The sequence below is a fragment of the Schistosoma haematobium genome, chromosome 1, assembly GCF_000699445.3.
Source record: "Schistosoma haematobium chromosome 1, whole genome shotgun sequence".
Taxonomy (NCBI): Eukaryota; Metazoa; Platyhelminthes; class Trematoda; order Strigeidida; family Schistosomatidae; genus Schistosoma; species Schistosoma haematobium.
Window position 1 is genome coordinate 43,490,486 of NC_067196.1, and position 27,516 is coordinate 43,518,001.

Here is a 27,516-nt window from a genome sequence, read left to right on the forward strand (position 1 = left end):
TGCAACTACAAACAGTGATAATAATACTAATTATTGAAGTCAGATTCTTAAAATAAATGAATAATCAAAACTTTTGTAACAGAATGAAATAAAAGTTATAGGCAATACGGATTTATTGTAAAGATCATGTGTACCATTTAATGTTGTGAAGTATCTTAAAGTATGAATTTTATTTGAACTGAATGAAATAATCGAAACTTATCGAATAAATAATTAACTTCAATCAACTGAATAAATACAACAAATCCAATTGAAGTGTGATAAAATTTTAAGTAGCTTTCAACTATCAACCACTTTCTGATACGTGCATTTACGTTTGCATTGGATCCTATTTGTTCGTCGAAGGTGCTTCCGGGTATGTGAACGCTTCACTGTGTCATTTATTTGTTTCATATTCCCTTCTCTTGCACCTTTTTCTGCTGTCGTTGCCAGCTCTTACACGTTTTATTGATTGTCAGATCTAATGCTGCTCCTCATTTACTTGCTTACTTTGATGAACTCAGCTTGTGCCATCACTTTCTCTGTTCTTGTTCGACTGCTGTTAATTGCTATCTTCCTTATCTTTCTTTCTTGAATCTTGTCCGGGGTTTGGAAAGAGACTCATTCCTTATGATGATGCTTGTTGTGGCCTAGAACCTCCTGACACGTCGAAGTTGGTGCTTCTGTCATCCCCTTCCAGCTGACCTCCATAGAAGTTTCTTCATCTTGCATTAGACGTAGTAAGGCTTGAAACGTGTTGTTGAGAGCGGTCTTGAATTTGTTGAATTCGACTGTATGTCGAAGAAAGTAAGTATTGAACCTTCGCATTTGTGTTTGTCCACTAATCCAATGCTTCTTTGGTTTTAGTTTCACCTTAGCAATCATCAGGTGGTGATCGTAAAATATGTCATCTCGTCTCCTGATTCTCACGCCTTCAATCGATCTTGTGAATATATTAGTTGTACAAATATGATCGATCTTGTTCTGTGTGATATGGCCCGTTGATACACATGTAGCTTTCTGTGGGAATATTGTATTATCTATAGCCAATTTGTTGAATGCATATAAATTTGCAAATCTCTCAACATTCTCGTTTGTTTATTCCAGTCATTCCATGTCATCCTATGATATCTTAAAACCTGGTGTTGTTCATTCCGACTTTGGTGTTTTGGTTTCCCATCAGGATGACCAGGTACTTCAACGAGCACTTAGCTATCATCGATTGCAGCCTCTCGTAAAACTAATCAATTCCGTAGTCATTGCTATCGTTAGTGGGTGTATTACATTGAAATGCAATGCAGTTCCCTACTGCTTTGCTTTGAAAGATTCTTTGATGATCATGGGTCTATGAGATTCCCATCCAATAAGTGCATTTTGTGCTTCTTTGGACAGCATCAAAGCAATTCACTGAATATGCGCTACACTTTGTTCTTCATGATCGGAGTACTGAAGCAACTCTTCTGAATCTATTCATTTCTGTCCAGCTTGGATTTGATGTGTTTCATTGATTTTGAGCACCACCTATTTGTATCCCTCATTTCCATAGCTATTTAACTAGTTCTCCCGGTTTCCCACATTTTCTGAACATTTCATGCACCAATTAAAACTGTTGCTCTGGTCTTGATGTTAAACGGGGAATGACATTCACCACGAGGCATCATAATTCTTCAGGAGCAAGAAACCTCAACTCAGACAACACAGTTGAAATGGTTTAATATGTTTGTTCTGGTTGGCGTTTTTAGCAGGGTTGTTTCTTTACGGGATGCAGATGCCGTCCTCATGCCCAACCCTCCTCCTTTTTCTGGGATCGGGACCGACAGTAACCCTAGATGAGCAACAGGTGTGACTTAGTTTATTTTAGTTTAGGTAAAAATTAACTCATTCTAACTAGCTTATCTGTGATTGGTTACTCTCAGACGTTTGGTTGGCTGCATTTTTCTTTGTATTCCTAATGATCACTTTATTCTGTTAACCTATTTATACATGATTAACTGACGTTTCCTGTATAGGTTTGTAAAATAGGTCCATGACGACATGCCTAATGAATTCTGATTGAATTCAGTTCTGTGTTTCCAGAAAGTTTCTCAATAGTTTGGAATCAACCAATCCAGGATTTCGAGGTTTTCCCAATCAAACTCGTATCTGTAGTTGTCTTCTTTTACTGATGCAAGCGATTGCATGTACGTTTATGTATGCGTAAACGGAGGAGGCATTCAGTTAATTTAGTGTAAATTTTGTTGCAGCTGGCGTAATTTCTTTTATGGATATGTTTCAGAGAGAATACATACTATGAGTAATACAACATTCATTTCCAATGAGAATAAGTAAACGAACCTCTCTTTGTGTATGTATGTTGTAGAATACGAATAACATCCACGGTGATAGGAACCCTTTATTATTATTTGCAATTACTGCCTTTCATTACGAAGCTGTGCAAATTGTTGAGTTTGATTGAAATCAGGAGCTGGTCCAGGTTTTCGATGGTTATCTAACTTAGATTGATTAGTGGTTTCAAGAAAATTATTTACTTGTTTATATTCAGCAGAAATTTGACCACTGACATTTATTTTAGTGGCGATAAATGTAAATGATTCTTCATAAATAAGACGAATTTAGTCATTCTCATTGTTAAAGCAAATCATTCAATAGTTAAGATGGTATTTACATTAAGGAATAAACAAAAGAAGCTTATGAAAGTTAATATTTACAAAACTGATGTGAACTATGATTGTAATCTAGCATTTAGTTTGTACTTCAGAATGTTTATCATTTTCGATGGAACATTATCATGAATCATTTTTATAATTATTTACAATGGAAGTTTGCTTAGTTGGTGCAGGAGTGTTAGTATTTATGAACATAAAACAAGTTGAAACATATCATGTTGTTTTCATTGTAGTTGATAGATTTCCTTTTGAATACAAACTGTTTGTTCTAAATATCCATATTGTTAATATAAGTTTCTACCATTGTGAATTGTTTAAAACTATTAGGAGAAATATACAAACTAGGATTACAAACCAATGCTATCACTTTAAGTACAATAAATACACACAATAATAATAGTGTGGTGTGTGTATTACTGATGTCGACAGATATAAGTAGTATGAATAACCAATCGGAAGTGGAATGCCTGGAGGCAGAAGGTTGAGAAGACAAAAGAGAAGTGAACGAGAACAAAGAGTGATTGGTATGGAGATGAAGTATCAACGAAGTCTGAGACAATTGATGGACATTTTGCGAATGAATTATTTAATGTACCATTCTCAGATTTTACTAAGAAATTCTGTAATTTCATTTCTCAATATATTTAGTTGTCCCTATCTGTGTCCTCGTCACCTACTTTTTTTGTCGCCTCAATAGTAATGATTAAGATGTATAACGTGAAATGTTCGACTTGTCAATCTATCGATCATTACCATCAAGTAAAGACATACGTAAAGCATGATTTGTATTCTTTCGTCTACAAGGATAACTCATATACGTCATCAACAGAATTTGAACGGCACTAAACTATGGAACTATATGATATTGGTTCTCTCACAGTGATCAATCAGTATATCTGATAACTAAACAGTTCAAACCGTTAATGTTAGCGGCATTGAAATGATTGTAGAGTTGTTTTACTTTTCCATTGTTAACAATAAAATAATAGAAATAGTGAATCTAACAAATCTTAGTTAATTTGTGTAAAACACAATCTACGTTCCATACGGAATTCCTAACACGTACAACTTTGTAAACAAATTATAATTTTAGATTATCATTATTATAATTAGTGGATTTATTCAATTTTACATTTTTGGTACAATATAGAATCCTCATCACAATATGATGAGTTTAGTTTAATTAAATAGCTCTATGCTGATTTTCTTTGAATAAATTAGAACCAATGAATTTAATGAGGTATTATAAGTTTACTAATCATTTCACTACATTAACTCGAATCCAGTAGTGATTATCAACTTTAAGATTCAGGTGAATCCAGCTGACGAGTCCCAAATTGGATTCCACTTCTAGCCACCATCCATCTTTGCATGCACAGCTTGTGACTTAAGGCAACATCGAGACAATCCGCACAGGATGCATATGTGCCAATAACAGACTGGTCAAATGCAGTCCTAAACAACAATCAAAATATACAAGCAAACAACACCAAGTGAAATTAATTCATTAGTTTGAAAGTTTAAGATTTGAAGTTGTAAATACTTCATTGATATATATGCGGTGATGATCTTTCATTCACATGACTGTCAAGTAAAAACAACACTTATGAATGATATAGTTACAATACTCAATTGTCTTGTAATGTGGGATTTGATTACGTAAATGACAATAAAATGCAAATACGCCTTAACCATAGTTAAATTTTGATTGCAAATATCACACAAGTTATTTGACTTTAATGTTCCGTCTACAAAGCTTCTTAATTGTTGAATATTTTCAACACGAAATCAACTGTATTTCTTGATGTTTTTTCGAAGACACTGAAGGTGACAGTTATCTCGGACAGACATTATCTTCTAAGCGTTTAGAGGTCTTACTGAAAGTCTCGACACATTTGAAAAGACCTATTTTATGACGTGTTAGGTTTGTAACCAGTCTTCCGAGATTTTAAAAAACCGTAGGCAAATCAATTCGCATATGCACTAAAGAGATTATGTGTGTTCTTACTCAAATATGTAATTTGTTGTACTCTCAATTATTTCAGATAATTTATTATGTTTGCAACATTTTTTTTGTAGATTTTGCATATTTCTAAATAATCGGAAATAGAAGATAATGGCAAAATATTTTGCATTCTGTTAGATCCAACAGTTTGATGGGTACATTCTACAGTACAATAAGCAGAAATCATTTGATCTGTGCTAACATTACGTCATAATTGTTAGTGCATAATTGTCTGAGTGTACATTTCTCTTGTAAATAGCTTGTACATAGTTTTATTAAAAAATTCTGACCTATGATGAATACAGATTGATTTGCACAAATTTTCCAAGTGAAAAACACCTCTCAAAATAGACGTTATTAGAAATGCTTAAGAAAACCGTCATTGGAATTGGTGGAGGAATAATGTGGAAGATGAAAGCTAACTATTATTTATTACATTCTATTGTTATCTGCATTCATTAGGTATCTAAAATGCTGCAAACCATTTCAGTCATCGACTAGTCGTGTAAACCTTAATTTTTTTCAATCTAAAACATTATAACACCACTTTGTTGGTTACGGCTATTTAAAATACTTCAAGGGTAACTGAGTGAAAACGATATTTGTTTTCAAACAGCATAGATAAATTACCAGTACGATTAAATTTATTGTATCTGATACTGGTTGATAGTACTTATATATTGTATATTCCATCACCGATGACATTGAGGTGTTTGATTGAACTAATGATTCCTTTGTACTTGTTCAATGCTTGATATCGAATTCTAAATACAGTACATTCGTTTGTGCTCATCTAGTACTTCTTGACTGCGTTATTTATGGGATTCTTAGTTCAAACTATAATTCAAATACTTCCAATTATCATAGACATGCATATCCACTTCAAATCCTGGTAGAAACATGAGGAATTTTGTAAATGAAAATCTTTTCAGTGAAAAGTTTAATTTTTCTACTCAATGTGTAGTTCATATTTTACCTTGCTATGATAATCTTTAGTTAAACATTGAAATTTGGAAGATTCATAGTACATCTAAGGAAATGTAGTTGTAGAAAAATACATATATTCATTAGAAAAGATTGTTGACAGAAATCTGACGACTTTACATGAGTGATGTAAGTACACAGTAAAAGCTGTGTAATTTACACTATTCAAGGTTATTTGATACATTTGTATAAATCTAACAATCAAGTTAAGACTGAAAACAGCGGGAAGAATTTTTCTATGAAATATTTGAATCTCATGAAAATATGTATACAGTTCAGCTAATAGAATGATGTTTTGTCCATTCGTTTTTGCTAGTTTGTCTGTAGTTTTGTTCTGAAAGGTAATTTCTATTTGTTTTTGTAATTACAGATTCATTGTTATCATCAGTCTCATTCACTTTATCTTCATCATCTGAACTGTCACCCCACAAATATTTTGGATTAAGTTCTGAATATGGTTTATGATTGTAGTCAATTGTAGGTAAGGAAGTGAATTTAGTTTTTCTATAAATTGAATGTTTCGATGAACTAATCTGAGAATGTCTCCGATTCTTATGTTTAAGCCGTTGATAATCTCGATCTGGAGTCAGTCCATCACTTTGAACCTGTGAATTATTCTGACATCAGAATAAAAAACAGTCAAAAAAACCATTATGTAAAGAAAATACTCTGTTTACAGAACATAAAAAGTAATTCCATTAATGGATATATCGATTTCTAAATTCAGCTCTAAGAGATTAATTAATTAATCAATTAAACCAAAATCTACATTAAATATACGTAGTGCAAATGATTTATAGCTTGTATGACCGGACTAAAACGGAAAAATACTTGAATAATAACTGATCAAACTTAGAGTTGAATTGAACTAGTTCAGTTTTAGATATTCAAATGAATTGGAAACCATACATGATTCCCAACTTATGAGTAGTATGTAGCAATTTACTTTTCATAGAATTTAGGAAACCAGTGTAAGTTAAAGATTCGTTTACAGAGTAAAACTGATTGTGCTACTGAACACATAGAAGATCAATTGGGACCATTTTTACCGTTACCGTAGGCACTGTCATACAATTTTCTAAGTAAAAGCGATTTTAATATATAAACTTCTGAGAAACTACGAAATCACCAAAATAGCGGCCTAATTTTCTGGATGTCGAATTGTGCATCGTCAGGTGAATATAGGTTTACGTTGACAGAACCATTCATCAAGGAGTAAAAACTAGAAAACCAAGTTGTACATAACCTTCATCATTATAAACTAGAACTATTCAATAACAGTTTCAATCTCTGGATATCAAAAGTAATATTCCAATTATAGTTGAATAATTTGTTCTTTGCTACGCCTCATTACTTCAGGATATCACGTGTTGATCTTGCAATTTTAGTTTTGAATATTTCTTTAGTAAACGCTTGTTGTCAGCAAGTAGAATTACAAAGTACTACGAATAAAGTACGGATAAAAACAAGTATAATAACTCTAAAGTTATCAAACGGGTTACTTATAGCAGTGGTTACTACGGATGAATTACTGCAAATATTTTAAATGTTAACTTATTATGGTAATTATTGATGTGCTATATTTAAATATCTGTCATTAGCAATGATCTTATATTTTCAGTACTGGTCGTGAAGAAAATGAGTAGATAGTTTAGAAAAAATATTCCAGAGTGAAGTTTAACGTCCTTTGAGATATATTTATACTATTGATGAAAAAATTATTCCGAGGTTCTGAGGGTCATCGTTATATTAAAATAGAGAAATTTGAGTAATGTGTGCAACTAGCAGTAAAGTTCAGAACATCATTTTCATCCTCATTCGAGCTCGTTCCTAGGATGTAATTACATTTTCTTGTGGCTTTTAACATTAAGTAATAAACCAGAGTCGCTGAAACTTGTAACTGAAATGGAATACCGAAGTAATCCGCTTTAGGTGCTATATATCAACTGAGATTGATCAACTGTAGCTCTTAACACTGATACCTGGAAGACCATAATGTTGGCATATATTAAACTAAAAACTAAAGAATTCCCGACTTGGCATACAATCTGGTTGCTGAAAAGTAGTTTCATTATGTTAGTTCACAAAACTCCATACGAGATCCCATTTACTGACTTTAGATGAATAAGACGGTTATTTATAAAATATTTATTTTCAGCATAGGGTTGTGGTGAGCTTTGAGATCATGTACCGACCAATGTTAAACCATCATTGAAAACCTGGGGGCACAGGAAGACTGTTTCGTCCTAGTACGGGACTCCTCAGCAGTGGGCATCCACATCTCAACAACTCTTTACTGATAATTATCATGCGCCCGCTAGTGACTGACTTTGACATGCAATTCTCGGAATTCTAGTAAGAGGCCGTGTTAAGTCAAGCTGATTCGTGACGGGTAAGAGGCAGCTACTTACCGAAGACAAGGTAGGATGGTTGCTTAATATCGTGGATCGGCTGACGTTAGACAGTAATACCGTCGGATACCGGCTCAAAGCCCAAAGGTTAAACGTTTACGCGCGAGACCACAAGTCATGGGTTCGGGTCCCGTGCAAGAGATCGTGGGTGCCCACTAATGAGGAGTCCCATACTAGGACGAACGGCCGTTGAGTGCCCCCGGATTTCGAACGACAGCCTAGCACTGACCGGTTCATGATCTTGTTTAAAAATATTTATTTATTAAATGGTCATGAAGAGGGGATCAATCGGTAACCTTTAACACTCCGATGAACAATTCAGAGTTGATATATTTAGAGGCGTTAGCCCTATTCTGTTTTGCTTTGTACATAGTAGCAATATTAGTTCAGGAGTGATTTTTATTTCAGTTACTGCAAAGCAATTTTTCTGTTACTTGCCAAGAGAACCAACATTAACCGATATGCTCAGTTTGAAATCTAATTATAAAATGGGAAAATGAGTTAATTCTAGTTCATGTCGAAAGTGGTCAGTGAAATCTGATGAAGACTAGATGTTGACACTGAGTACTCCACTCATTTTAGTCCATGAAGATATAGAACTTTAGGTCAAAGTGCTTCATTTGTATTAGGAACATGAAAACTCGTCTGACGACAAATAAATTGTTTATTACATACTCTAAACATGGTCAAATATCTACCTAAAGTAATAATAACACAGTAAATTTTCACAAATATAGGAGAAACCTAAAGGACCAAGAAAATAAATCAAATATACTACTTACATTACTCTGATGCAAAAGACTATTATTTTCTTTTTCCGATAACTGTCTTGCATATTGCATTAACGATGATGGTTGAAATTCTAAAACACACTTAAACATAAGTATTTATGTACACGTTCATATAGATTTTGATATATGATTTAAATAAGATCAAACTTACCTAAACCTATTATTCTAACTTTTTCATCTAAATAAGCTGAAGAGTTTAATAATGCTAAACAATTTTCTATGCCAATAGGATTTCCTGTCAGATCTATTATTTTGAAACGAGATGTTGTTTTTAATAATATCTCTGTAATGCATGCTGCACCATCATGATCAATACCACAAAATGCAATACCCAAACGCTTTAAACATGGACAACTGATAAGACTTGACTTTAAATCAAATAAACCGGAAGAGCCAATATTTAAATTGCCAGATAATTGTAACGTTGTTAAACGTGTGCAGCGTATTAATCCAGTTGCCAATTTATTCATACTTGATCTGGTTATCATATTTTCTGATAAAAACAGTCGGATTAAACCGCGTTGATTTTCATCTGAATTGAGTATTTCGGATGAAAAACAAGGTGAAGCTAGTGCCTGTGATATAGTTGAACAACCCAAGTCCTTTATATGAAAAGAAGTCAAATATGATAAAAAATTATTGATATTATTTCTAAATCTTTATTAATATTTACTCAAAAAGTTATTATTTTGAAAGGAAATGGTTTCACTTAATAGTAAAACACCTCAACTAATGAAGTTCAATATTAAGCTATTAAATAATAGATATGATCTGACGAATACAGCCAGTGCAGTCCGAATCAAAGTAATGAGACTAGAAGTGAGTGAACAGAAGATACTAATGATATATTACATTTTCAATTGACCACCGATTAACATAGATTATTCACAATGTGTATTCCCATTGAATTGGAATGTTTTATTGTTCAATAACCTTTGTTTGTCTTCAGCCTACGTTGTGTCACACAACAGTTACTTGCTTTTAGTGTGTATTTTTTTATCTTTCTTCTTATTATCAGTAAAATTTTCGAATGAAATTTGATAACTTTTACGTAAATTTGATTTCAAGATTTGAAGAAAACTGTTATACAACTTCCCTGACTTTTCACATTTCACAACCATAACATTTGTTTTACCCAGTAGTATTGCATTTTATATTGAAAGACTAAGAGCAATCTGATTTTGTGTATTTAGTCAAATTTTCATTTCATCCACAACGCATTATTATTACGTATTATTATTAATACTATTCCTTTTAGGCCACTTGAAGCATATCCTATCTGAATAACTTCAATTGAAGTAGTCGCTTTTTAGAACTATTTTATGAAAATTATTAATGATAAATCTATTTAGGTGGACAAATTTTATTGAGAAACTAATTGAAAAGTTATTGATTTATGGTTACATTTTACTATGATTTTATAAAGTGAAAAGTTATCTACGTGTATTAGTTAATATGGTAGCAATCTGTCAACATCATTATCAGTCCAGTTTTGATTTTTCAGCTTGAAATTTATAATTAATAAATGTACAGAAATAATTTTCCACACAATTACTCATCAAACTTCATTGAAACAATTAAAATGAAATAACAGTAATTTATTTTCATTGTATCAAAATGAAAGTTTCACTAGCGAATTAAAAATTAATTCCATGAAAACAGATCAATCTCTTTATGTTGTTACAGACTAAGTTCATTTTATTAATATGATTAAAGGAAAAATTCATTTTGGAATTTATTTGTTATAAAGAAACTTCATTAAAGGGTAAACTATAAGTAAGTTTTTATTTCCTGGTACTTACAGTGATCAAATATATACATATATATGTAAGTGTTATATCTAGAGCTTAGATATACCGCGTATAAATTGAGCGCTCGAACGCCAGAACCCTCCAAGTCGCAAGTAAGACAGAAGACCGGAGAAAGTACTTGTTGGGCAAGAATCAAAATGTACAGAAAATTTCCGGTACTTATAGATATTAGCGTTTGTTAAATCAACATTATAAGTCAACCAATCCGCAAATAGGCATGTTATGCTACTGGCCATTAACTGAAATCCGTACGAAAGCTGAAAGTAATGCTAAATAAAAAATGCAAATCTCTACAGGCTAAGTCGCAAAACTGAACAATTAACTAGACTTCATTTTTACATACAAAATGAGTATTTTGGCAGTGTAGCTTTCTGTCAACTAGATAACGTGATTATGAATCTTTGCTTATTTTCTTGATAGGTTTATGACCACCAACTCTTACCCTACAGCAACTTAAAGAAAACCATCTGACTAGCTTCTGAAAAGGATATTGATCTGGTCAGCTCACTGTTTCAAAATTTCACACATAAACTCCAAGACATTCGAGAAATTCTACAAGAAATCTATTTAAGTTAATATTGTTGGCAAATTATTGTAGTTAATCCATTTAATTTTGTTTAGATAGTATAAGATAGTAGAAATATCAATTGAAACTCGAAACTGCTTTTGTCTACTGAGAAAAAAACCAAGTATTTAGTTAAACTTTTCTTTCATATCCAATACAATCAAAATTATTTGTTACACATTTTTAATTATTGAAATTTATTTACATCTGTGAAGAATACTGTTATGAATTGGAAGATATCAATTGGTCTTTAGAAGAGAAATAAAATCTTCATGTAAGTTCTTAGGATAAACAGATATATATAAGCAAATAAATGCATAAAATTGATGGCATATTAAGGTTAGAAAGTACATTAAAAGTCATATGACTTGATAATAAAAATAATAAATTTCAGTATTTTACCGTATTTCTTTTATTCTATTGTTGTATTTAACATCGATAGTTTCTTAGATTTTATTAAGACATATTTTTTTCTTTTTATAATATGAATAAATGTACTATTTGTTCCCCCCTCAAAGAAAATCAATCATCAGTATAACAACAAAAGAAAACAACCAAATGAAAATAAGATAAGTTCACAATAAACCAATATTTACTTTATAACACAATATGTGATAATTAAATTCAATTTTCTTTTATTGTTCTTATACATGGTACTCTACAAGTTTGTTTAGTCACCTCTAATATAATATTTATGTTTGAAATAACAGTGTTCTTGATTGTTGAATATCACTTTCATACTTTAGTAGGAGTATATATTATTTTGACTGAACTCATATTTATAGCAACCCATTCAAAATTTAATTTATACATACAACAGTTGATCATATTATTAACTTGATGATCGATATTAGCAAGGCAAGAAATGAACTCGGTGACCTTTTTGTTTAAAACACATATCTAATAGTATCCACTAATTATCTTGTTATTTATTTGAAGAAAAAAATTCAAAAATAATATAGTAAGGTATGTCTATTGTCTACTTCGAAGCTCGGTTAGGTTACATTTATACAATTATTGTGACTGAAAAGCATCGATAAGGTACATCATGAAAAATATGTGGTTAAAAACGTATTACGAAGAAAGTTGACATTGTTTTACATTTTTTTTAATGACTATAATTATGGATAATTTCAATTGAAGAGTGTACATTTTAGTTCGTTTAATTCTACTATAACAATGATGATCTAAAAAATAAAAATTATTTTCATGAGGATATTTTGCACTTTTTTCTATCTCTCTATGGTTACATATATATTTATCTTAGGAAGGAGAGTAACATTTAATAATGTCATATAAATAACTTAGGCTTAATTTGATAAAGTACATATTTTTTATTTATTCTAAACTAGATGTGTGCCAGTCCCTTATAAACTCCATTGTCATTGTTTGAAATGATTAAATCATCTTTTGTAGAAATAAGTACGTGAAATCTAAGTGTTAAACAGAACGAATAAATAAGAACAACCGGTATCGGATACATCAGAGAAGTTTAGAAATTTGTGTAGTAAGTTTTCATGATTAGACAGTTTAGAATAATAGTTTTCCGTAACACTCACAATCCAATTGTTGAAAATATTGACCAAACATCTTGAAGGAAATGAATTCTTCATTTTAAAAAGAATTATAAAGCAATAAACAATAATTCACTAAACTTCAAATGTAGGATTCAAAGAAAATTTTCTGAAAAATATTTTTCTTCGGCTACTTTCCTTATTTTGAACAGTACATTTGACGAGATATGAAGCTATCAAGCAAGACAATGAAAACATCATGGATGGAATATTCAGCTAAGACAGAACATAGTACCTCCAAAATTCTTTTCATTCAGTAGAAATCCTAATCGCCTTAGAATATTAAATCTGTTTAATGTTTCAGCTATTTTGTTGTTACACTTATTTATTCACTATTTCAATGTAATAAAAGTGAATGCACAGCAATTCATGACTGGCCAATGTAGGAGTAAAAAATTTAGAAATGAAGTTTTTTTAGTGATATAATGTGAACTTTGTTTGCTGTTAAACGTAAACACAATTTATATTTAGATCTAATTCTATATAATGTTTACCGTTAAAATTATACAACATCAGGATAGTTAGAGTTCACATTTATTATTCTTATTATTACTACTACAGTACATTATTGATACAGTGAGAGGTAATAACAACTAACATACCATATTGAATGATTTTGTTATCAATTGTATAGCTATGCTTTGTAAATCAAAAAATACAATGATATTTCTATGTAAAAACACAAATATAGGTATACCTTGTTTATTATGATTGTTAATTTATGATCTGGTTTATTAACAAACAGATATTCTAATTAGAAAGCTGTAAATATACGGTAATAAAGAAAACGTATAAAGTAGTCTCAAATTATTCTTCATTTATAATTGTTCAGTATTGTTTAAAATAAATATAAATATTCGATTTTCTACACTAACAATACGAGGTGAGTTACATGAGAACATAGATGAGGACATAGAGAGCAGGTTAAATTGAACATGTCCAATCTAAAAATAACACTAAAACTAAAGAAATAAGCAAAAACGTTTTTTAAAATAAATAAATAATATGTTTGTAATATCCCAATGAATAGAAAGATTAAATTTTCTGACGTTTCGTGACTTAGTGTAAGCCACTTCCTCAGAGAATACTCATTGGGACATTAAAAATATATTATTTATTTATTTATAAAATCTACTCAATGCTCAATTTATTCGAAATTATCAAATCGAACCTTTGTAATGATACCTACAAACTTTTTTAAAATAACCAAATGTCTATTTAAATAGGAGTTAAAAAAGAAGCATTGCCATTCCAATAAAACTTTCATTTAATTTATTAATCAATATAAAAAACTTCCATTCCATAGTACTTTAATGGAATATATATAAATGTACATCTGAGATAAATCTTGATTGAAGTTCATTTTAAAGGTGAATTACATAATTTGTAAAAAAACCAAGTTATCAAGCTCGAAATCGTAAGTAGAGGTAGTTTTATTATAATCAGTAATGGTTAAGTTGGAAGTGTATGAGTTTTGAAATATATATCATAATTAAAATTACTGTTGCCTTTTTATAGTTTAGAACCATCAGTATAGTTTGTGGCATATTGTTTAATATGATGATGTTAACATTTATTAACCTTATAATTAATTATTTCTAATGTTGAAAAATATGAACTCAACGTTACTCAATAAACGAGTGATGTAACAACTATTGGGATCTTTGTCATCCCCTTTAACGCTGTGTGAATTTCTTACCGACTACCTCTGATCACCCATTATAACTTGGATTTTCTAAATTACAGAATATATATTTATAAAATTAAGTTCGCTTAGTTCAGCTGGTACATGCATATGCATTCATAATGCTAGTTCGGAATACAACAGTTCACATTCCCAGCTTCAATCAGTAAGTGATAAAGCGTTTTATTTGACTAATCCTTATAGTTGGCTGGAATTTTATCCCAAAGTTGATCACCAGTAAGCATGCAATAGTTCATTTAGGTGGTTTGTGGAAATCAGTTTACAAGTGTGTACACTAATTGTATCTTTTCTTCTTGTTTATCAATGAACAAACAGTTTTTTTCCTATAACTATCAAGAATCGAACAAATTATCACATTTTTGAACATGATGTAACAGATAGGTTGGATTTCATCACTAATAATAATATTATATGATTGTATGCGGTTCCCTTCACGAGATTAAATGCATTATACAATCTTCGATACCGTACAGTTTCAAAAGCTGGCAATAGATACAAGTTAATGCCAAATAAAAAGTAAATTAGAAAAAATCTTGTTTAACTAAGTTATTTAATCTACTTTTTACGGCAAAGATATGACATCCCAAAATCTCGAAATGCATATTACATTATGATTATGACACCTTTTCATATCTAACATTACATATCACTCCTTTCTTACTAGAGACATTTCTAAGCTATTACTATTACGATGTTTATCCCGTCAATAATCTTGTACATTAAAGTGATATCACTCCTGACTATTCATTTTGTATGCACCTTATGCTTTAAAATATAAAGACTTTGCCACATATGTTGAATTAAGAATAATTTACTCGTTAAACTGTAATAGTTTGTTATAGATGAGAACGTTTACGTGTTATTTATCACAAGAAATATTAAGACAGAAATGGTGATATTTATTACGAGGAAATCTAAAACTCAATACGATTTAGAATTTTTAAAAATCATTAAAAATAATCGAAATAATCTAAACGATTGAATTCAGTAAACATATTGGATTTTGCAAATTTACAAGTTTTTATAACTTCATCAATAGTAATAACAAGGAAATCACTTTATTAATTAAAGAACATTATGTAGAGAAACCATAACTTTTTTAAATGAACTGGATTATTATAAAGTTAACAATGAAGCAATGAGAAGTGATTCGAATCACGTGATTCGACTGTATCCAGATTTTTTTTCAAATAATAACACCTTAGATGTTATAGTGACAGCATAGATTAATTCACTTTTCTTGAAAGCTATCTAGCTTTCAATCAACACTTGATATTATAACTTAGTATGGTAAGTGTCAGGAATTTCGATGAAATCTTAAATTTGTTAAACTTCTCTTAAGAACGATTGATTAAACATTTTGATAGTAATTTGTATCTATTCATAAAGAGAGTTACTTTCTGATCCAAATATGGTCGTTATGGTTTCTATACAATTTGTAGATTTAATTCATCATGTATTGGTTGTTTGAATCTTCCCATTTATGTTTAGGGCTGTTATTGATCAGTCACTTTGTGACATAAGTACATCTTGTGAGGATTGCCTCGATATTGCCTCAAATCATGAACATACACCTCTGCTTATAATTTTTAGATTATTTTTATCAGTTTTATGAATGTCAGCGGCATAGATTAAACAGTCATTATTCTCTACCATGTGATGCTTATAAAGACTGTTAGATTTAAGGGGGAAATTATGAACTGGTTCTAGCTAAACAACTATTGAAATTTGGAGTGCAATGAACAAATTATTTGCCAATGTCAATATGCTTACGTTACTTAAGCTGAATAAGAATTTCCGGAACAAATGAATAAAACATTAAAAAAGAAGAGTGTATTTGTTAAATCTCAGCAAAAGAATTTGATAATTTTGTTGTTTGATTATATTTTCCTTGAAAAAGCTTGGACCAGATTGTCAGGCGAAACGTTGGATTTATTTCAAATTCTTTCGCTGAAATTTTACAAATACATTATTCCTCTTTAATGGCTCACATTAACTCGGCGCCCAAATATTGTGAAACTATTCGTTCAAATTTAGACGAAAGTTCTTATTCCAGTGAATAAAAGATGAACCTACATAAATATTGTTCAATATAGTACCCATCTACGCACGATTAAAACTGCTCGCTTACAAACTTTCAGCTGCTGTAAACAAATGTCTCACAAGACCTCTTAGTTGATTGAATTCCAGTAGCCGAACATATTCTACAAGTTTGCTTGCTAAAATAATTATCAAGCAAACTGTATACTAATCATATACACTGTATTCATGACATTATTCTTAGAGTACATTTGCACTGCATAAAGCTTTGAATGATTTTGATTAGAGCTAAATAATGAGAACAGTGACCAAAAATGATGTATGAAAGTGTAGGCATTTAAATAAAATTATAGAAGAATTGGTGCATATCTCAACATCTATATATATATTTGCAAGTCAAAAAGTGACAACTGATTTTCAAAACTCAAAGATTATTCCGTTAATAAGAATATCTACCAGCATTTTTAAAAATAATTATCAATGAATATAACTTCTATATATTAATATCGTTTTGGTATAATTCTACAGATGGAGTGGTTAGGACGTGGAAACACTTGTAGCCTCTAAACTCGGATAAAAAATCTATTCGTTGATGAAATACTCCGATGGGCGACAAGAAAAAATATAATTGCAACATATAAGGGAAGCGAACGTATTACAGAAAAATACGTCTACACGTATACGAAAAACACATTTCCATCACTTTTATATTGAACAACGTGACAGGACTGATATACATAATATTCGTGTTTAATCCCTCTTTGAAACAATGAAATCGATGAGTGATACAACGTATCAGTCAGCATTCAAAACTAAATTTGGGAATAATACATCGCTGCATCTCTGTACATACATACTTATCTATTTTATTTTTAGAATCATAGAAGGTAAATGGATAGAATTTAAAATGTGTTCTTTATAAATGCGAGGTATCTGTGTTAAAGGTGTTAGATTATATGATTGAGAAATTTGTACTGTTTCACAAATTCACTAAATACCTGTTTTCAATGTAATATGAACCTACTGTGTATTTTATAGCTTTTATCATATAAAATGCAAAATCATGACGTGACAGACTGATTTTTAGATATGCTTATTTATTTATCAGTCAGACATATTTATTTTCTATTTAGCGCTATGGAGATAACTTTAAAACAACAAGCTTCAATTCTAAGCTTCTATGTTTTCTGCAATCATAAATACATTTTAGTTAAGTGGCCACTAGTTAAGTAGAGACAAGATTATATATGTAAATCTCCGAAACAAAAACATTAAATATGTTTTATTGATACAGTTCAATATTGGAAAGTTAAATTTAAATGAATAACTACAACAGACAAATAAACAACAATGATATCACATGCACCACTTAAATAAAGAAGTTAAAATCAAATTATTAATTGAAAACATCAGATGAACAAAATCTTACTGCATATTTCTCTAAATAAACATCAAAAACTAGCTTCAAACTGTTCATACAATAAAAGTGAATTTAAGACTAACTCATTTATTCGACTGCAAGTAAAGCTAAATAGAACTGTTTATGTAGTGCAATTCTATGCAAGTGCCGAATTCCATATTCACGATAATGCAATCGTACAATCTTGAATATTGCCTCATATAGTTTCAAAGCTATGGTTTTCTATACCATATTACTGTTTCAAAAGTATTTAAAATAGTTTTTAAGTCCTTTGTTTGTGATCAACCTTATGTCAGTTGGATGCGTCCAGTAAGGACCGGCGTCAGAAAAGGCTGCTCAATCCCTCAATTCCTCTCTCTTCTGGTAGTTGAATGAATTATGAAGACCTCCAAATCTTAGAAGAAGCATGGGATACAATAGACAGCTTGGATGTAGCCAGACTCTTTGGACGAAAGAACACACAGAGTCTAAAATTGGAAGCAGAAATCAAAAGGATGGATAGCAACTGGAAACAACTGGAAAGGACTGTCCAAGACAGAGTTCGTTGGAAAATGGTGGTGGGCGACTTATGATCCACCACGAGGGGTAACAGGCGTAAATCAGTATATAAGTAGTTGGATGAGTAAAAAATATATGGTTCTACATTCAACAAACAATCTGATGTGGTATCGTATCAAATAAGACAAATTGTTTCTTACTAAATAACAATAAAAGTAAAAATAATTTTACTCCTAAAACATCTGGTTGAATGATTGACAAAATATAATTACCAGTATGTGAAACTATGATCAAACGTTCAGCAACAGATAAATTTTGAATCAAGTAACAGGAATCAGAAGAAACTTGTTTTAGACTAATACTACAGAAAATTCTGATAAAGAAACGGTTTACTAAAGTAATTTGTGAACGGCTGACGCTTTTACTTTATTATTTGAATCAATGATACCTCAGAAAATCTATACGGATTGTATAACAAGTTTGAAGTTAATATGCTGACAATTTAAGTAAAACAATCACGTAGAATGTCGACGCATTTCATTCTTTTAAGGTTTGGTGGTTGCTAGGGAGGCCATTTTGTAAAACTTCTGCTTTTAATACATTCTGTTGAAGTTTAGTTCAAGATTTCTGCCTTACTGTCTTTCTTTTGCTTTTTACTCATTACAACGCTGACTTGTGCTAAAATTCAACCTGCAGACCATGTATGCTAAAAATGATCAAATGAACAGTATGTAATTAGCCTTTTGTTTGGTAAATAGCTAAATGAATGAGTTATTCAACCTTAAATATATAGTTTTAAAGAAGCAGTACTGTGATTTGTACAAAACTTCATCGATAAATATAATCTGTCATTCAGTTGATGGTACATACTGAGAGTAGGCGTGATAATATTGAACAAGGATTCATTTAAATAAACTATGTGATGTAAGAATTTCAATTTTATTCATTATTTCTTTTTCCTACTTATGTACATTGTGTAACCAGTTGAAATTTCATGTCATTTTGATTAACATTTACATTTTTACGAATTTAATTATTACATATTGTTACTGATTAGGATAATTGTAACTATTAGTATAAGTGACAGTCAGACTATAACTATAAAAAAGTAGAATAAACAACAAGGTAAACATATTTAAAGTCATAAAACATCATGAAACTTCAACATGATAACCTACCCCAAGTAGATTTCTACTCAGATCTAGATATTTCAGATGAGAACTATAACGTAACAGTGGCACTAAAAATTTAGCATCAGATCCAGTAATTCCATTATCGGGTAATCGAAGATCAGTAATACAACCCAAACGAATTCCCGGAATTAGTATATGTAATAATTGCCCATTAATACCTGTACTACCAAAATGTAACCCACGTGAATGAAAAGGCAGTGTTTTTGATGAGCTTAAATTTGATTCTGTAATCGATACATTCTTAGAAGTTTTGAAAGTATCCTTATCAGATAATTTCTCGGAGAGACGATTACAATTTTTATCAAAACTTTCTTTTTTAAACTCTTTTGGTTTAAAGTCTTTTCGTGGTATACGAAGAGATGATGATAATATTTGTACAAAAGTTAAACCCAAGTTGTTTTCTCTTAAATCAAGCCATTCCATATACGGCACCTAAGAAATACATGAAAAAAATACAATAAAAGAAATAAATTAAACATTAACTGTCGGTGAGTACTAATTTGTTTGAAATAATAAATTTTATCTCAAAAATGTTCATAAAATATATTTGAGTTACAGAATTCACTGTTAGAAATTTAACCGGTTTTTAAAATATTGAAATTCCTCAACTCATGCATTATCGTGACTACATATACAACTGTTCACTTCAATCTGAATAAAACGTTTCGTATGGTCACTGTATAAACCATCCAGCATCTTTCGAATGAATACTTCAGAGTAATAGAAGAATTTTCAAAGTAGATTTATAAAATCAGTAAATAAGGTTTAAACGAACTTGGTTTATAATCAAACTAAGGTTGATAGATAGGGAATAAATCTACCAATCTGTATTAGTGATAGTTAATTTAAGCAGATTTTAATGGTCAAACTATTTGTCCAACAGTGTCAAAAAATTCAATCAGAGACTATCATGATGTTTCTTAACGGTTGGCCCTAACTTATTAATCATTGTGACCTAAAACAAATTGGTACTAAATGGTTAATCTCATTTTCATATTTTCGCTATGACACTTAGATATAACGTGAAATAAAATGTTTTGAAACATGCTTTAATAAAATAAGAATAGGTGAAATGCTCAGGCAATCAATAAACTAATAACTAAATGAAAAATATCTAGGTTTTTACGTTTTATTTGTAGAATATGTATTTAACGAACTTCTTAAAAGGATTTATTTATACAAAAGTACTGAAGATAATTCGGTTGCCGAAAAATTGCCCATTCCCCTAAATACATGCATGATATACCTTATAATAAATAATTTGATAGAATTCATAAAAGGTAAATCTGTGAATATGTAATCATCAAGGAACTGTTCTAGTGTACTAGTAGATGACAAAAACTAATCGAAAAATAATAAAATTCTATGAAATAACGCAATGAGAAACAGGAGAAGAAAACTTGAGCGAAATGGTTTCTACATTTGGTTTTGAAATGACGCAGATTAATTAAATATAAAATTAGAAGCATGAGTGGTTTACCTCTAACTTTTTGTTCATCAAGAAACCGCCAAATTTTAAGATATAAACATTCATGAAACACTTGTTGATCAATATTAAATCTACTGACAACCAATTTTTAGATTTCGTCATCGATTTAATGTAACAACAAATTAGTAAATAGGGAATAATAATAAACAGAATGTTATATTTTTTAACAGGATTAAGAAATAATGACTGGGGGATTTAGTAGTAGTCTTTTGTTAAATGGAATGATGAACTGCCTGACAAAACCCATTTTAATGTCCCGATATCTGACATCAATTAGATTGCATGGTGATCGCTATTGAAATATACATATCGTCCATCCTCGTATACAATTATCGACCTAAATCGCATTAGTGAATAACGGAATTAAATGAGTGCAATACGAGAATGGATTTTTGAGTGCGTATGTTTTTTTACATTGATTGATTTGAACAGACGATCAGAGGAATGAAGTTAAGAGAAGAGAGCGAAGCGAAATGACATTCATTAGAGATGGCGTGTGAGTCAACTTCATTTAATCAGGAGTTTATAGCCAAATCAAAATAAGTTACAGACATGTTACGAATATAATATGAAGTGTACACACATATCCGCTCATATAAAAAGTTAGGGTTGATAAGTGAATAATTAACAAGGTCAAAGCGTGACTTAAGAAGAATAGATATATTAGTCTCTCCAGAAGCCAGAACAAGTTATATGGTCTTAACATAGTAATCGACATTACAACATGTTCACTTACTTCTCGAAATAGAAAAGCGACAGGGATCCAGCCGGTAGACGTAACATTAGGGTTTCGAGCCAAACACAATCCTGTACATGTTTCATAATAACTCAAAATTTCATATAATGATTCAACAGACTAAAAATGAGTCCAAGAAATAAAATAAACATAAATCCGTTGTTACTTATAGAGATCTTTTAGCAGAACCTACATAATATTTATTAAGACTCATATGTTTTCAAGTTAAAAATTTTGGAATTATCTATGGAACAGAAATAGACAATAGTAAGCTATTATGTTGTGTCTTTATATTTTAGTATTCCAGTTGATAGATATTTAGATTTTATTGGCTGACTTACCAATGAATAATAACACTCTTCCTAGCAGATTTTCTTTCAGCATTAATCTAAACATGAAATTTCTAAAACTATGCTTGGATTTAATGATTTCTTATCCAAAGGAACTTTAAACAAACAAACAGAGTGGCCGTGAGATCTCATGTAACGTCCATTTTTGTCGATTTACTCATATCTCATATTAGGTTGCTTGATTTTTCCTGTACCATCAGGCTATGTATCTTGGGCAACTATGCAGATACCCCATTTTTCATCGATAAAAAGACTTTCCTTAAAAAAATTGTCCTGAAATGATAAACACTTTTTCAAATCACAGCAAATTTACTTCCAAAAAGGAAGATGAACCCAGTGAACTACCATTCTTGAACCGTCTAGTTAAGAGCAACCATAATGGAAATCTTAATTCAACCATATACCGAGAACCGATCCATTCAAATCGGTATATCGATTTCAGTTCTCCACACTTGCTGAACGCAAAACTATCCTTGACCCTGAGTTTATTTAGATGAACTTTCAAGATCATTGCCCCAGAAGTGATAACATAATAAACTTTTTGCAACTTACCAATTTTATCGTGAATATTCTTATGAATATTCTAGAATATAACGGTTCATCTAGAAGTACCAGTTCTAATGAAATATACTGTATTGGTACCCTAGTTTTTCCTAACCACCACGATATACAAAATCAAGGCTTTCTATAAAACAATCAACACTCTTCGAAGTACTTTAGTTCAGACTCAAGAAAAGATCCTGTTCACATCTACACAGTACTGTGTCTACAGATTGTGTCGATTGCCTTGCATTTCATGTTAGAAGGCCTTCTTATAAAATCTTGACTTGGGCCAAAGAACACTTAAGCTATACAAAAAGACCTATTACTTTTGTAGAACTGAAAAATCTACAAATCAAATTCTCATTAGCAGTACTTGTTATACTTAGTTACCACCAAACCGATATCAATAATATCAAAATAATTCAGAAAGGTTTTTCCAACAATAAAGAAAGGCGAGTGGTTGAAGCGTTTCACATAATGCTAATTTCCTCGACAGAAAAGAAGTCCTGACTATTTATCCAGCTTGAACTGTCTATCAAAACAACCACATGTAACTATGTTCGTCTTTTGGACAATTCACACACACATACACATTCAGATTCCGACTCATTTGTATGTATTGATTAGTTGAATCTTCCCACTGATGTTTCGGACCATTTCATAATTCAAGCTTCACGTTTTTCACAGCCGCACAAATAATGGTGTATCATACAGAAACCGTTCGACCGAAAATTTACATGACGGTGACATGATTAGACCTATTTTTACTTTGATTTTGATTGAACTAAATATCTTTTCTTTATCCTTCATGCTACTTAGACGTTTGTTAGTTTACTTCAGTAATTTATTTATTTACTCTGAATATATGATCATTGGGATACCAAAAATCTATCATTGTTTTACTACCTTTGATTTCAATTTACTCAATCTTTTTGTTTCGAGAAAAGGCGACTCCTTAATCAATATCTAAATGCATTACGCTAAAAAAGAATTCATTCTAATTTTATCTTACTTGTTTCTTTTGTTTATACTTTATTTTAGAAAATATTGTTTATTTCGTCGGGTCCTTCATTTATTTCCACTTCACAAAATGTCGCTTAATATGGTATATGAGCTCGCGAACCAGCAGAATATTACTTAAACCAGCATTTACAATTCAAAAACTGATAGAGTGAAATGAAAGCTGACTTTTAAATCTTGTAGCTATTATCCTGTAGTCCACTTCCTCTTTCCTAACCATAAAAAACTCAAAGTATATCAGAGTTTATAACATGGGATTACTTACAACATTACTCATGCTGTCTTAACCAAAATAAAAATAGCCCACAAGAGTAATAGTCCTGATGTCACTTTAAAATGGTCCGGTTTCATCTTAAATAAATGTTTGCCTTGTATTCTATTTCCTTGCATTATATTATTTACATATACATGCTTTCTATACCATCTTTTTGCAATCAAATTTCAGGTGGTATATTTGAGTGATGAAATATAGTTATATCAAAACACCAGTAGAATCCTTACCTCGTCATCAAGATTGGTGTTTTCCAAATTTACGTATTGAAATTGGACGTATTTGAAAACATATTCCAGCATATCAATATGTCCACCATTAAGTTGACAACCTAAAATGATAATCAATAGCATAATCTCTTACCCTTAAGATTAAAAACGTGTTTCCGTTCTAGAGACTGCCTCAAATCTATAGACTACAAACAAGTGATTTTCCTCAACTACTTACTTGTAACTGTGAAATGACACTATACAAAGGTTGGATCGAAGAGAGATTACATTGAAATTTATAAACACTGATTAACTCAGCAGGTGATAAGCACTGTCCTTCAGCCAAAATTTATAAAGTTAACTGACTTACTGTTTAACCAAGGATCAACTGGATCTATCACACACGTAACAAGATTACATTCCCCAGGAAATTTTACAGACTTTTTACTGACACATTTTGGTATCATGGAATTCGTTCTTTCGTTGTTACCACTCTGTTCCTCTACAGGAGCGGAACAAACAGATTTGGAACCTGTATTCATAGGAACACAAAGTTTATTTATGTAATGTGAAATAATACAAATCGTAAAATGATTTTTAAAAAATATTAACCAGGATTTATGCGGTGTAGTTTATATGATATGTAATATTTATGATGCCGTACCAAAAAATATCCTGGCTCATTTCAAAGATATTAGTAGGAAGATTATAACTCAAAGAGTAATGATACAACAAAATTATCCATAACCTGAACCAGAGAACATTTGGCGTCATGTCATTGTCTTGCTGCAGTCAGGAATTGTATACTTTACTGATAGTGAATACGTGGACTTTGTACAGTATTGAGTAATTAGGACAAATAATATGATTACACATAACATTCATATATATTGGTTGTTTGGATCGTCACACTGATGTTTAGGACTTGAATTGATCAGTCTTTTTAAGCGTCTGTGCATTCTGTTCGTGTTACCTCGATATTTCTCTTAAGTGACTCACGTCTTAAACAGAGACGAATGATGGTCAGCACTAAAATCTACCATGCTCATCAGATGGGTGAACCTATACCCCGGCGTTGATGTTCACTCCGAAACGCGAACGCAGTACCTTTGGCTTCAAATTCTGCATTGTCCACTAAGCGTCCGAGTTTATATAATAACTGTATTGCCCAGTGGTGCAGTCAATCGATGGGAAGATCCAGACAAATAATATGCATAAATTAAAATTCACCCTTATATACTTTAGGCTAAAATATGCATGAAATCGATGGCAGAAACTACGGGCATTCATATACGAGTAGCATATACTAGATTAATTTACAAGAACAACTAAACATCACTTTATGCCTTAATTTTATCAAGTGACATAATCTTCAATGGCTGGATACTGAGTGAGGTTTACATAAGTGAATACAACAAGACCAACGCTGTCCTTCTTACATTGAGACGCACAGTCTTGCGTTGTCTGATGGAGGATTCAAACCATAACCCAGTGAGTGCTGGTCGTCCGCTATAGAAACTGTTGTGTCGAACGGATACTAATACTCAAAAAGTCAAAGAATCAGATAAACTGTGCTATACATTTTTGTTTCTCTTTAAAATGACTCGAAATGTCACGTTGAATAGAATATTTATTCAAACTTTCTGGCTCTCCAATTAGTTTTTCAGAAACATATCTTTTATTTTACTACCTATTTCTAATGAGTTGAGTTACCACAATACAGAGGAAACAAAATAAACTACGTGCATTTTTTAAAATAACTGAATAGGTGGATCAAATATGTAAAATTAATTGTGAACACTTATTAGGTGAAGGGATGCAAATACACGACAAAAATTTAATTTGCCAATTCACTATCCGTGATTCATTTGCAGAGTATAAACCTCATCCAGAATTAACCTGAAAGACTAGATTCAATGTATTTTATTCAGATTGAGTCAGAAATATAGATACAGTCAATTTATAGTAAGATGATATGGAGTGACCATAATAAGCCAATATTTTGGCTGGTTATTTTACCAGAATAGTTACTTGCAGTTCTTCATAGTGATATATAATATACATATGTTGAATCTCTTCTACCGTACTATTTTTAGGGCAGTTAGAGCAAAAGTCGAAAGTAAATGGATGAGAAGATATACTCGGATCACCAAGTTACTGGAGATGTACTTGGGGTTATGCTGAACCATGATGGACAATTTCCTAATCAACAATCTCAAATAAAAGAAGGGGGGAATAAACCACGCTTAATTCAGTGACACCTACTTTTCGTTCGATGACTACATATAAGCATCACGTTATTATCGGATAAGCAATATTTCACATTATAGAAATTTATCTTTAGAAGAATCAGACATGATCTATTGCAACAAAACGTCGATACAGATAAAAATAACCCATGATATGCTAGTAAGTGACTTGAAAAAATATAATAATCGCTCAAAACAAAATTTTTAGAAAATATAGACGGCAATTACCAATTTACAAACTACAAAAATTATGAAGGGATACGAAAGTATACTCCGTTGTATTCCTGTTATTTTTACTTCAACGACAAGAATGTTATGAAACACGTTTAAGTGGTGGCCGAACGGGAATGTTTTATGTGAAATTCAAACTTACTATGCTAAATATTTGGAAATTTATATTTATGACAAACTGAAGAATTATTATGCCGCCCTTTGCGAAAACTTTAATTATAAAATGTTTTCACTAGCATAAAAAACTGCCGTTACGGATTTTATTCATGTTGAACAAATAAACGTACGGTTAAAGTACCCTTTCCTAATCATAACGATAATGCAAAAACTATTTGAAAAGCTCTCGACTTGACTTTGCTTTGCATTTGGTGCGATAAAACGAATAACAGAAGAAATAGGAAAATAAAGTAAGAATAATAATTCATCCCAGAGACTTCTAATTTTTACTACGAATGACGGCTTTTGTTTAACTTGCATTAGTTTTATCAAAGTGACTTATTCTCGGGTTGTAATCAAGCAATATTAGTTCTATTTTTCAAATGGCCGTGGACGGGATAGTAGAGGCTATGGCTTGTTGTGATGAATGATTCCTTGGAAAAAACAGGCCCATGAATCTTAAACATTGATTCTGAACTTAATTTACTTGCCTGGACATACCCTTGTTCTTGTCACTCGGTCATGTAACCACACAAGACCATTCTGTAGCTATAAATAAATTTCTTCGGCATTTGATGCTAACCTCATTAGTTTTAATAGGCTGACCTTGCTGTAGGTGC

General features: G+C 31.1%; 1 protein-coding gene across 4 annotated transcripts; it reads right to left on the reverse strand.

Moving 5' to 3' along the window:
• Window positions 1-3,596: 3,596 nt before the first annotated feature.
• MS3_00009894 (uncharacterized protein) lies at window positions 3,597-27,097 on the reverse strand (the record flags this gene model as incomplete). 4 transcript variants are annotated; one of them, XM_051218304.1, is made up of 11 exons in its annotated part: window positions 3,597-4,100; window positions 5,281-6,251; window positions 8,828-8,907; window positions 8,988-9,438; window positions 19,628-20,074; window positions 21,868-21,987; window positions 24,282-24,382; window positions 24,415-24,466; window positions 24,499-24,596; window positions 24,631-24,792; window positions 27,028-27,097. In XM_051218304.1, coding segments are annotated over 10 exons (1,923 nt in total), but the record flags the coding sequence as incomplete, so codon positions are not given. The 4 variants fall into 4 exon arrangements, with proteins under 4 accessions (XP_051074153.1, XP_051074154.1, XP_051074152.1 ...); XM_051218306.1 differs by adding an exon at window positions 18,035-18,418 and having other exon boundaries at window positions 3,597-9,438; window positions 21,123-21,987; window positions 26,738-27,097; XM_035730774.2 differs by lacking the exons at window positions 3,597-4,100; window positions 27,028-27,097 and having other exon boundaries at window positions 5,910-6,251; window positions 24,631-24,802.
• Window positions 27,098-27,516: the final 419 nt, after the last annotated feature.